Source organism: Amblyraja radiata, chromosome 2 (assembly GCF_010909765.2).
Source record: "Amblyraja radiata isolate CabotCenter1 chromosome 2, sAmbRad1.1.pri, whole genome shotgun sequence".
Lineage (NCBI taxonomy): Eukaryota > Metazoa > Chordata > Chondrichthyes > Rajiformes > Rajidae > Amblyraja > Amblyraja radiata.
In genome coordinates, this window is record NC_045957.1 from 22450866 (window position 1) to 22464225 (window position 13360).

Below are 13360 nucleotides of genomic sequence, written 5' to 3' on the forward strand. Positions count from 1 at the left end.
TTACAGGGGGCAGGGTGGGAAGACGTGTAGTCCAGATAACCATGTGAGTCAGTTGGTTTGTAGTGTATGTCGGTCAGAAGTCTGTCCCCTGCGATGGAGATGGTGAGGTCAAGGAATGGTAGGGAAGTGTCGGAAATGGTCCAGGTGTATTGGAGTGCCGGATGGAAGTTGATGGTGAAGTGGATGAAGTCAGTCAGTTGTGTGTGGGTGCAGGAGGTGGCCCCAAAGCAGTCGTCAATGTAACGGAGGTAGAGGTCAGGGATGGGGCCCTGGTACGTCTCGAACAAGGATTGTTCAAGGTACCCGACAAAGAGGCAGGCGTAGCTGGGGCCCATGCGTGTGCCCATAGCTACGCCTTGTGTTTGGAGGAAATGGGAGGAGTCAAACGTAAAGTTGTTGAGGGTGAGGACCAACTCCGCTAGGCGGAGGAGGGTGTCAGTGGCTGGGTATAGGTTGCTCCTCTGGTCGAGGAAGAACCGGAGGGCTTTGAGGCCATCGTGGTGGGGGATGGAGGTGTAGAGTGACTGGACATCCATGGTGAAGATGATGGGGTGAGGGCCTAGAGAGTGGAATGCGCGGAGGCGGTGGAGGGTGTCTGAGGTGTCTAGAACATAGGTGGGAAGGGATTTTACCAGGGGGGATAGTATGGAGTCAAGGTATGTGGAGATGAGTTCGGTAATATATAAATATTATAACCTACCGTTAGTAGAAGTAAATTTCATGTGAAGTGATTCATGTCTCACGATTGAAACCTGTAAGTTTCTGCACAAGAATAATATGGTCACGATTTTTGTTTCCTTGGTTAAAATGCTGGTTTTATTGTGGAGGATTATGGCAGGTTTTTTTTAATGACCTTCAACTAACAATTGTATTGGTGTATTTCTTAAGAAATCTTAAGAAATTTGATAGCACCCAGTTCCTTGTTTCTACTGTGACAATAAAGTAACAATTGAACTATTAACAAAGATTTTGCATCCAACAAGAATCCCAGGTTAGCTTGCACCTTTCAGCTCTGTCAAAAGAGGCTGCAGTTAATCTTTATCATGAAGCATTCAACTTGATGGTGGTAACAGATTTATTCCAGTAAGTATCAAACTGAGACCATATTCTTCAGCTTCAATCACAATGCACAACTTTGTTTATGAAAGTGTTTATTGATCAATTTATTCCGTTGTCATGCGTCCGTGGTTAGATTTGAGTGATGAAATGTTCAAATTATTCTTATTTTATTAGGTAACTCACTGGTCAATAATCTATTCATAACTTCTGTACTTAACTAAAAGTCTGATCTTGTTATCTTCCGGTTTACCGGTCTTTCTATTTGCGCAAAAACGGTTCGCGATAACGCTACGATTTTTCGCCAGTTCACTCACCGTTCTCCTCTGCTGAGTCCACCAAGTTTTGTTCCGATTGGTTGAAAGTTGGCGAGGTTTAAAAATCTTAAAAACCGCGCGTGCGCAGATCGATCTCTTCTCTTGCCAGTCAGCGCTGCACTGGTTAGTATCTTCACAGTCATTCCCTGGGACAGTCCGCACCTTTCTGATACATCGCATTTTTACTGGAGCCGACGGAGGTTTCCAGCTGGACCTTCGGAGGGACCCTCGCAGCCCCGCCCCACGCAGCCGTCCTGCCCCACCAGCCCCGAGCAGCCGCACCACCCACACACCCACCCCCACCCCTCTCCCCCAGTGAAAACCTCCCGCCCACACACCCCTCCTGCCCGCCCACACACCCCTCCTGCCCATATACACACCTCACCCCCACCCGACACCCCCCTCCCCACCACCCTCTCCTCCCCTCCTACACCTCCCCATCCACACACACCCCTCCTCCCCTCCCACCCCTCGCCACACACCCCACTTCCCTCCCTCCCTTCCCCTCCCACACATGAAGAAAAGTGGTAGGGAGTGCTCGGGGATGAGGGGAAATGAGCCACGCCTGCGCAGTTCGGGGCTATGGGTGAGTGGTGGAATATTGTGTTGGGAGAACGGGTTGCATTGGGGGAACGGGTGAGGGGTGGAATATTGCGTTAGGGAATGGGTTGGGTTGGGGGACCAGGCCTCCAACGGGTCCTACTTAGCCTAGTCTGTGATAACCTAGACATGGCAATTCCAAAAAATAATTTTGCAATAATGATTTAACTTTCAGAACAGGAAAAAAGGATGCCAGAGAGCCTCAGCAATAGAGGCTGAAGGTATGCCCCATCATAAATCAAAACTGTAAATTATGTTCATAAATAGAAGTAAATATAGAAGCAAATGCATCAGTTTCAAGTACCATGAACTGTACTTAGAATCAGCAAATCTATTACTTTCTATATTAAACCATAAGTGCACAAAAACAAAATAACACCTTGTCTCAGACATTATTCCCTACCATTGTTAATATTACACTTCAGATAGAGCAAAGCAAATTGCAATCAATTTAGGTACAATGTATAATAGCTTCTAAGGTACACATTTTAGTTACTTACCCTTTGGTGCTTCGCTCCAACAAAATGCATCTTAAGATTTACTGCCGATGTACACCGAATATCGCAGATCTAAAATTAAAATACAGATCTAAGGTATTTAAGCATGAAACACTAGAACAGTGCCATTCAATGGATAACCCTCAGGTCAAAACGTTTGGAAATGTTATTATTTTATAATTTGAAGCTTTTTTAATATTACAAAAATATTGTTTTATTCTTATGTGTAGCAAACATCTTCGATGATGTTGGTAAGCCTCTGGGAATATGTCAATGTCTTGAGGTCTTCAACACATGAAGTCAAAAATATATTTCACTTTAAAACCATTTGGGCAAGGAAGCCGCCCAATGGATGGTATGAAGAGCAGTTCGTCTTTATCTGCATGTTCCTTAACATTACATTGACAGACATAATCCACAATTCTGCCATCTATGTCAGTGAAATTTGTTTTATTTTCAACTTGAACTCTAAAAAGGTTTATTAGATTAGTATACACACGATTTCTATACAAATATTCAAGATTCCGGATCACAGCATGTAAAAATGAGATCTTTCACTGCCTCAAATTTCCCCCAAATCACTTAAATCTATCTGATTACATACCTATTTGCCAGCCTTTGTTATGTCAAGCATTGCCATTAAATTTACTCAATCATTATTCAAAGGAAGACATTTTATTTCTCCACTCTCATTATAATTTTAACTCCTAATCCCTGCTAGAATTCGAATACATTTTTACATCGGAAGTCTTTTGGGTTTCCTCTCCAGATTTTTAACAAATCGACGTCCAAGGCTTTGCCACTTTTTAATATGTAGTGTCAAAATGGACTCACCCAATGATCTATTCTACATTTTCCTTGAACCTCACCCCATTTGATCTCTCATTTTCATACCTTACCCTTCCAAATCTCGTTTCCCTAATTATATGCTTTAATTTCAGGTCATCCAAGTAAGATTGTGTCATATTTGTTTCAGAATGCTTCAATCTATAATAACTGAAAATGTCTTTCAGTTCTCTTAATTTTTAAGAAAGTTATGGGCTTTTGACTGTCCTCGATCACAGCTTTTGTGTTAAGTCAATGGAAAAACAATAGGGAACAAGATGTTCAAATTTATTTAGATGCTAATTAAATAATCAAAATTAACAAGATGCTAATTTCCGAGTATGAAAATGGCCATAACTTTTTTAATACTAAAGATATGAAAGTGAATTAGGTGTCAAATTAAACTTATTTTTATGCTTTATCTGATGGGATAAATTGCAGACTTCATTTTTAAAATCTCAAAATTGTGTAACATTGCTTCTTAATGCGCACCTTACAGTAGAACGATTTGGCCCAAACCTTTTGGACCTTACGAATCGGCCTGACTGGTTGTTGAGGTCCGTCGCCCATCTTTTCCGTTTCCAGCTCCAGGGCAAATTCAGCAAGAGGGCTCGGCCTTCGAGACTCAACGGAGGGGGAGGGGAACAGAACGCGTTTGTTTACACGTCGTCTGTCAATCCGATGGCTTTAACCGCACATAGAACGGATTCAATCCTCACGACAAAAGATTTTAAAAAACTGCCCGCAATAAAATGGAGGTTTTGTCTCCACTTGCCCAGCGCCACACGGCACGAACTGGCGGACCGTCACCGTCACCGTCACCGTGGTCTTCAAACGGGCTGCGTCACCGCACGGAACATCCGGGGGAAACGGAACTCGACGTCATCGCGCTTCCAGCGTAACTCGTCACCGACTAATGGAGGCGCTCGATGAATGATCCCCGCAAGTGAAGGTTCTCGATCTCCCAAAGCTGTAAGAACCAAGAACGCAATCGCCCTTTCGACAGATGATACTTTACTTGTTTTGTCCAAGAGCCAAGTTTACATAAGATTGACCTAAACAATCCTACGCGTCACTAGAGGCGAGGTAAATGATGTAAAGCCGCGCCGGGGATAATAATGCGATGAAGCCACCGGTTCACAAATAGTTTCTAGTGTGGAGGTGGCGGTTACCGATCATCGCCCGCATTGTGATCAGACGTTTTAGTGAACGTTTCGTAGTTTACTACAGTGGTGAGTGAAATGATGGCAAACAGAGGAGAGGGACAAAGCGCGTGTATTTGTTGTTGGAGAAACAGGGCCTGCCATCTTTCGGAATGACCCGACAGTGATATGTTGAACTGCCAATGCTGCATTGTGGGGAAACAACCGTGTCGTCAACATTTTGGTCCCGCAAAATATTAAGTTTTTTTTTTGTCTGCTTTGGAATTCCCTTAAAATTAACTCTATATTTGACGTTTAAGTCGCTTTTAGGTTGGCGCATGCACATGAAAAGAATGGAGGGATATGTAACATGTGCACGGAAATGAGATTGGGTTAACTTGGCATCGTGTTCGGCACAGACATTGTGGGCCGAAAGGACTGTTCCTGTACTGTTCTGTTATATATTAGCTCCAATAAATATAGTTACTCGAAATATTCCTGGATAGATATTAGATAGATAATTCCGAAGATTCATTACAGGTGCCTGCAACATACTGCCAACGGAGATAGATGGTTGAAGCAGATACAACAGCAAAAGTTAAGAGGCATTTTGACAGAAAGGGTTAGGGGTATGATCTTTAGAGAGGATAAAAGGAGGGAGAGAGAAAACATGGAATTATAGACCAGTTAGCATTAGGTCGGTAGTGGGGAAGATGCTGGAGTCGATTATTAAATAAATTAAAAAATTAGATGTTATAGCAGCGCATTTGGAAAGCAATGACGGGATCGGTCAAAGTCAGCATGGATTTATGAAGGGGAAATCATGCTTGACTAATCTTTTGGAATTTTTTGAGGATGTAACAATCAGAATGGATAATGGGAGAACTAGTGGATGTGGTGTATCTGGACTTTCAAAAAGCCTTTGACAAGGTCCCACAAGGGATTAGTATGCAAAATTAGAGCACATGGTATTGGGGGTAGAGTATTGACATGGATAGAGAACTGGTTGGCAGACAGGAAGCAAAGAGTAGGAATAAATGGGTCCTTTTCAGAATGGCAGGCAGTGACTAGTGGGGTGCCACAAGGCTTGGTGCTGGGACCCCAGTTGTTTACAATATATATTAATGATTTAGACGAGGGAATTAAATGTAACATCTCTAAATTTGCGGATGACACAAAGCTGGGTGGTAGTGTGAGCTGCGAGGACGATGCTATGAGGCTGCAGGGCGAGTTGAATAGGTTGGCTATGAACTATTTCAATGATGGAACAAACTTGAATGGATGAATGTGAGCATAAAACACAAAGTGCTGGAGTAACTTGGGTCATGCAGCATCTCCAGAGAAATGCTGCCTGACCTGCTGAATTACTCCCAACACATTTTTTTTGCTCAAGATTCCAGCATTTGCAGTTCCTTGTGTCTATGGCATTCACGAAGATAAATAGCAATAATGTTCCCATATTATTATAGCCGATCTTGGGACATGTGCATGGAGTGTATTGAAACTATTTAAAAGGCAAGGGTTGAGCAGATGAATGTGTGTTCAGTGACATTGACATCTGCGAACTTTAGGAAAATGAAATGGAGTGTGAGAAGATGAAAGATCAAGGATTCTTTGACTGGAGTTTTGTGATTAATTCAATTTTGAACTGTTAGGAACCTGAGCAGGACCTAATTCACGTTGGGGGGGAAAAGGGAATTGGAGAAGCAATAATCCTAGATTAGTAGAATGGCTTGAATATTGGCCATGTGGGATGTTGAGATCCAAATATGGCAGTAGAAGAATAAGCTACTTCAGCAGTGGGAGTACTCCACATCATATGGGCATCTAAAGTTGGATCATAAAATATCTTATATGTGAAAGTGGTGAAAATCAGTTCTTTAATATTCCTGCAATCATTACAGCCTTTTTCAGCCAGAGTTCTGATTGACAAGCTCTACTCTTCTGTGTGAATTTTCTTAAGCACCTGTTTTATTGTACCTATCAACATGTGACAATAAAGTATCATTGAAATCTTATTCCCGTCCATAATTGCAGTTTGAGAATTATAATGTAATTATTTCAATTTTCTGTCCAAAGAAATCAAACTTTTTGTTTTTGTTTTCATCATGCCCGTGGAATATTCTTGGCATGTATCTTAACAGGTTGAACACATTTTCCAAGAAACTTTAGGTGAGTATAATTGGGATCTTTAGTTGGGATATTAAAATCAATCAGTGCTTTTATAAAATAGAAAAAAACTTAAGCAACATTAAATCTCCGATCAAGATGTTTGATTTTTCAGCATTAAAGAATTTTTGGATAGATCCATAGTATATCTGGCAGGTTTCTTTCATTCATTAAATGTCATATTTTAAGATTCTGTTAATATCAGATTTTTTACTAATATTCAGGAAAACCAAAACTTGTTTGCTTTATATGACTACGGTAATCTTGATTTTATTAGTCTTGTTTCAAAATAAAATAGCTATTACAGTTTTTTGTGACTATTTAAATTGCAGGTAATAAATTGGACAATCCTTTAGATCCTGAAATGACCAGTACTAATGCACAGACCCTTGATGAGTACATTATGAATTGGAATACAGATGAACCCTTAATTGGTGAGTGTTTTTCCTTTGGAGGAGTAGATTTATGAATAAACAAATATCACCACGTGTTAGCATGATTGAAAGCTGCTCGATGAATAGTAATTTTTTTTTTTTTTTTAATCCTTAATGAATATTTAAACATCAACGATATTAGGTTTTTATCACTGGAATTAAATGAAAGTGGAATATAAATTCAGGGTATCTTTCTTTGGGGCCGTAACAAGGAAACAACAACAATAAGTAAGATTGAAATGAGAAAATCAATGTCTTTGACATAGCAAAATGCTGCGTAGAAGCTAATGGATTGCTAATTACTTGTTCTTGGGTTTGCATTATTAAAGAGGCAAACTCTTCGTCTATTCTAATCCCTGAGCTTCTGTTAGGACACTGAGGTTACAGTTTGACAGGTGTACAGCTTTGCCCATTTCCTCATTTGCCACTGTCTCCAGAGCTTGGATTTTATTCTGTGAAAGTAGATAATATAGAACGCCGTCTGGATGGCTGTGGCACTGGAACATAGAATTATGTTACATCTTTTTGGATCAAAATAAAATTAATGGCTAATCCTATCTCTATTTACGGGATAATGCACATTGTTCTGGTTTAAATATTCTTTAAGGAAGGGATTTTTAAAAATCCAATAACTGTTTATCCTGGTTGTTTATTGCATTCAGGCCATTAATCAGGCCGACTGGCACAATCATTATCCATATGTTGCCATTTCAAGAAAATGTTCAACTTTCAAGTGTCTCTTGAGAGTCATATTAGCACTGTTTATAACAAGGGCTGGCAACCTTGTTCTGCATAGGGGCCAGGACGCATGTCTGTGAGCGGGTGGTAGGCCACATCTATAACGTGTCCTGAAGGCGGTGGCTCAAATACTCACACACTCATCCCTGGCCTATTGACAACCCCGATCCCGACAGTGAAGCCCAGACACTGAAGGTGCGCGGCCGTGCCAGCAGCTTTGCGCAGAATGCGATACAGCGAGAGCTCGGCGCTGCTCCGCCAGCGCAGGCCTCCTTGTGTCCTGACGTCACCGCCCTTGGGCGCCACGGCCTCAGGCCCGGGAGGTACCGGAGATGACAGAAGTCTGTTGGCCGGATAATTACTGGGGAAAACAATACGCCTGTGGGCCGGATGATTTCGGGGTATGGGCCACATTTGGCCCGGGGACCGTAGGTTGCCGTCTCCTGGTTTATAACATTCCACCCAAATTACTTTGAATTCAGGAACAAGCAGTCATAGAAACATAGAAAATAGGTGCAGGAGTAGGCCATTCGGCCCTTCGAGCCTGCACCGCCATTCAATATGATCATGGCTGATCATCCAACTCAGTATCCTGTACCTGCCTTCTCTCCATACCCCCTGATCCCTTTAGCCACAAGGGCCACATCTAACTCCCTCTTAAATATAGCCAATGAACTGACCTCAACTACCCTCTGCGGCAGAGAATTCCAGAGATTCACCACTCTCTGTGATGAAAAATGTTTTTCTCATCTCAGTCCTAAAAGATTTCCCTCTTATCCTTAAACTGTGACCCCTTATGGACTTCCCCAACATCGGGAACAATCTTCCTGCATCTAACCCCTTAAGAATTTTGTAAGTTTCTATAAGATCCCCCCTCAATCTTCTAAATTCTAGTGAGTACAAGCCGAGTCTATCCAGTCTTTCTTTATATGAAAGTCCTGACATCCCAGGAATCAGTCTGGTGAACCTTCTCTGTACTCCCTCTATGGCAAGAATGTCTTTCCTCAGATTAGGAGACCAAAACTGTACGCAATACTCCAGGTGTCGTCTCACCAAGACCCTGTACAACTGCAGTAGAACCTCCCTGCTCCTATACTCAAATCCTTTTGCTATGAATGCTAACATACCATTCGCTTTCTTCACTGCCTGCTGCACCTGCATGCCTACTTTCAATGACTGGTGTACCATGACACCCAGGTCTCGTTGCATCTCCCCTTTTCCTAATCGGCCACCATTCAGATAATCGTCTATTTTCCTGTTTTTGCCACCAAAGTGGATAACCTCACATTTATCCACATTATACTGCATCTGCCATGCATTTGCCCACTCACCCAGCCTATCCAAGTCACCTTGCAGCCTCCTAGCATCCTCCTCACGACTAACACTGCCCCCAGCTTCGTGTCATCCGCAAACTTGGAGATGTTGCATTCAATTCCCTCGTCCAAATCATTAATATATATTGTAAATAGCTGGGCTCCCAGCACTGAGCCTTGCGGTACCCCACTAGTCACTGCCTGCCATTATGAAAAGGACCCGTTTACTCCTACTCTTTGCTTCCTGTCTGCCAGCTAGTTCTCTATCCACATCAATACTGAACCCCCAATACCGTGTGCTTTAAGTTTGCATACTAATCTTTTATGTGGGACCTTGTCGAAAGCCTTCTGAAAGTCCAGATATAACACATCCACTGATTCTCCCTTATCCACTCTACTAGTTACATCCTCGAAAAATTCTATAAGATTCGTCAGACATGATTTACCTTTCATAAATCCATGCTGACTGCCCAATGATTTCACCACTTTCCAAATGTGCTGCTATCCCATCTTTAATAACTGACTAGCAGTTTCCCCACTACCGATGTTAGACTAACTGGTCTGTAATTCCTCGTTTTCTCTCCCCTTTTTAAAAAGTGGGGTTACTGTCATAATTGACAGTTTTCAGCTTGGAACATGATTAAAGGGGCTGTCCCACTTGGGCGACCTAATTGGCGAGTTTAGTAGAGTTTGAAAAAATGTCATGTTGAAGACCTCCTTCGACTATGTTGAAGACTAGCTTCGACTAGCCACGACTAACTTCGGGAAAATTGGACACCGAATAGTGGAGAGTGAAGACTACCTCCTTCGATCTACTTCGACGTCCCTTCGACTATGATGAAGACTATCTACGACTACCTTAGACTACCCTTGATTACCGACGACTAACATTGATTTTTTTCCATGTCAACCTATTTTTACTCGCGGGCATTTTTCAACGTATTGAAAAATACGCCGAGACCTAGCTGAGGCCTCGAATCGAGTACATGGGGACTACTCTCGAGCATGAAGGATAGTTACAAAGATCTCCTACGACCTTGTGTCAACCATGCTGCGAGTATGAGTCGAGGACAAACTCGCCAGAACTCGTGGATTAGGTCGCCCAAGTGGGACAGCGCCTTTACTGTTACACTAATTTCCTCATCTGGTCTTTCCAACTCTTCTAACCCTTATAACCATATAACAATTACAGCACGGAAACAGGCCATCTCGACCGTTCTAGTCCGTGCCGAACACGTATTCACCCCTAGTCCCATATACCTGCGCTCAGACCATAACCCTCCATTCCTTTCCCGTCCATATAACTATCCAATTTATTTTTAAATGATAAAAACGAACCTGCCTCCACCACCTTCACTGGAAGCTCATTCCACACAGCCACCACTCTCTGAGTAAAGAAGTTCCCCCTCATGTTACCCCTAAACTTCAGTCCCTTAATTCTCAAGTCATGTCCCCTTGTTTGAATCTTCCCTACTCTCAGTGGGAAAAACTTATCCATGTCAACTCTGTCTATCCTTCTCATCATTTTAAAGACCTCTATCAAGTCCCCCCTTAACCTTCTGCGCTCCAAAGAATAAAGCCCTAACTTGTTCAACCTTTCTCTGTAACTTAGTTGCTGAAACCCAGGCAACATTCTAGTAAATCTCCTCTGTACTCTCTCTATTTTGTTGACATCCTTCCTATAATTAAGCGACCAAAATTGTACACCATACTCCAGGATTGGCCTCACCAATGCCTTGTACAATTTGAACATTACATCCCAACTTCTATACTCAATGCTCTGATTTATAAAGGCCAGCACACCAAAAGCTTTCTTTACTACCCTATCTACATGAGATTCTACTTTCAGGGAACTGTGCACAGTTATTCCCAGATCCCTCTGTTCACCTGCATTCTTCAATTCCCTACCATTTACCATGCACGTCCTATTTTGATTTGTCCTGCCAAGATGTAGCACCTCACACTTATCAGCATTAAACTCCATCTGCCATCTTTCAGTCCACTCTTCCAACTGGCATAAATCTCTCTGTAGACTTTGAAAATCTACTTCATTATCCACAACCCCACCTATCTTAGTATCATCTGCATACTTACTAATCCAATTTACCACACCATCATCCAGATCATTGATGTACATGACAAACAACAGTGGACCCAACACAGATCCCTGTGGCACCCCACTAGTCACTGGCCTCCAACCTGACAAACAACCATCAACCATTACTCTCTGGCATCTCCCATTCAGCCACTGTTGAATCCATCTTGCTACTCCACCATTAATACCCAACCATTGAACCTTCTTAACCAACTTTCCATGAGGAACCTTGTCAAAGGCCTTACTGAAGTCCATATATACAACATCCACTGCTTTACCCTCATCAATTTCCCGAGTAACCTCTTCAAAAAATTCAAGAAGATTAGTCAAACATGACCTTCCAGGCACAAATCCATGTTGATTGTTCCTAATCAGACCCTGTTTATCCAGATGCTTATATATATTATCTCTAAGTATCCTTTCCATTAATTTGCCCACCAAACTAACAGGTCTATAATTGCTAGGTTTACTCTTAGACCCCTTTTTAAACAATGGAACAACATGCGCAGTACGCCAATCCTCCGGTACTATTCCCGTTTCTAATGACATTTTAAATATTTCTGTCATAGCCCCTGCTATTTCTACACTAACTTCCCTCAATGTCCTAGGGAATATCCTGTCCGGACCTGGAGACTTATCCACTTTTATATTTCTCAAAAGTGTCAGTACTTCCTCTTCTTTGAATCTCATAGTTTCCATAGCTACTCTACTTGTTTCCCTTACCTCACATAATTCAATATCAAAAGAGAGCTGGGATAATCACTTACTACAGGTGCATAAATGTTCGATCAACGTACGACATACTCTCATCCAATTCAAAACATTACATAGACTATATTATTAAAAAACTAAAATAAATAAACTCTTCCCTAATGTCTCACCCATCTGTGATAAATGTCTGTGTCAAGAAGCTACCATAGCGCATTCTGGTATGAAATATTTGATATCTTTACAAAATTAATCAAAATAAAACTGGTACCAAAACCAGAATGGATCATTTTTGGAATATCGGAAGGTAACCCTGAACTAAACGTGTTTCAGAAGAAGTTACTCAATTACGGGCTAATAATGGGGAAAAAAGCTCATACTTAAATTCTGGAAAAATGCGCCCACACCAACAATAAAAATGTGGATATCAAATATGTTTGAAACACTACATCTGGAAGAGATGAGATTCCTCTTAGCAGGCAAAGCAGACCAATTCCAAAAGACGTGCTCTACGTTTTTGGAACTATTACAAGCATGAGGTGCAATAGTAATTTTAAAAATAAATAAATGGTGCCAGGATCAACAAACAGCAGAACAGCAAAAACAGACTTGGTTGGTAGTCCCCTTTCTGCGGAGTTTAATGTTATAATAGAGCGATTGTTTCTCCTTTCTTTTTCCTTCTTTTCTAGGGTCTACTTTCTTTCTTTACTTCCTTCTCTAACTTCTTTTCTAAGGGACTTTCTTTTCTCAACACTCTTGCACCTTCACGACTCTTGCGCACTTTCCTTACTTCCTTTACTTCTATCTTTTTCTTAAAGCTCACAAAATGAAGCGGTACAAAAAAATATATTAAGACATATGTGTTGTGTATTATTGTAACTTCTAATAAAAATAATAAAAAATTTAAAAAAAAATTTAAAAAATCCAATATCCTTCTCCTTGGTGAATACCGAAAAAAAAAATGTGTTCAATATCTCCCCCATCTCTTTTGGCTCGGCAGATAGCTGTCCACTCTGACTCTCTAATGGACCAATTTTATCCCTCGTTATCCTTTTGCTATTAATATAGCTGTAGAAACCCTTTGGATTTACTTTCACCTTACTTGCCAAAGCAACCTCGTATCTTATTTTTCCTTTCAACCGAACAGGGACATAAAGATTCTGTACTCTTAAAATTTCACCTTTAAATGTACTTTAAATGTACTCCATTTCTCTTCCACATCTTTCCCATAAAACAAACTGTCATAATTTACTCCTTTTAAATCCTTTCGCATCTCCTCAAAGTTAGCCTTTCTCCAATCAAAAATCTCAACCCTAGGTCCAGTTCTGACCCTCTCCATATTTATATTGAAACTAATGGTATTGTGATCACTGGTCCCGAACTGTTCCCCAACGCATACCTCTGCCACCTGACCCGTCTCATTTCCTAACAGGAGGTCCAGCACCGCCCCTTCTCTAGTAGGTACT

The 13360-nt window shown here is 41.4% G+C and overlaps 2 protein-coding genes across 2 annotated transcripts in view; one reads left to right on the forward strand and one right to left on the reverse strand.

Annotated features, from left to right (window-relative positions):
- Positions 1 to 4164, reverse strand: part of LOC116987136 — a 73200-nt gene extending 69036 nt beyond the window's left edge. The window contains exons 1-2 of the mRNA XM_033043016.1: positions 3788 to 4164; positions 2474 to 2542 (exon numbers count right to left, since the gene is read on the reverse strand). Of these exons, the coding sequence (XP_032898907.1) occupies positions 2474 to 2542; positions 3788 to 3865 (147 nt within the window). The 5' untranslated portion in view covers positions 3866 to 4164. The remainder of the gene's footprint in view (positions 1 to 2473; positions 2543 to 3787) is intronic.
- Positions 1 to 13360, forward strand: part of LOC116987146 — a 61349-nt gene that overhangs the window by 6845 nt on the left and 41144 nt on the right. Inside the window, exons 2-4 of the mRNA XM_033043026.1 lie at positions 5398 to 5402; positions 6581 to 6609; positions 6939 to 7040. Coding sequence (XP_032898917.1) covers positions 6971 to 7040 — 70 coding nt within the window. The 5' untranslated portion in view covers positions 5398 to 5402; positions 6581 to 6609; positions 6939 to 6970. The remainder of the gene's footprint in view (positions 1 to 5397; positions 5403 to 6580; positions 6610 to 6938; positions 7041 to 13360) is intronic.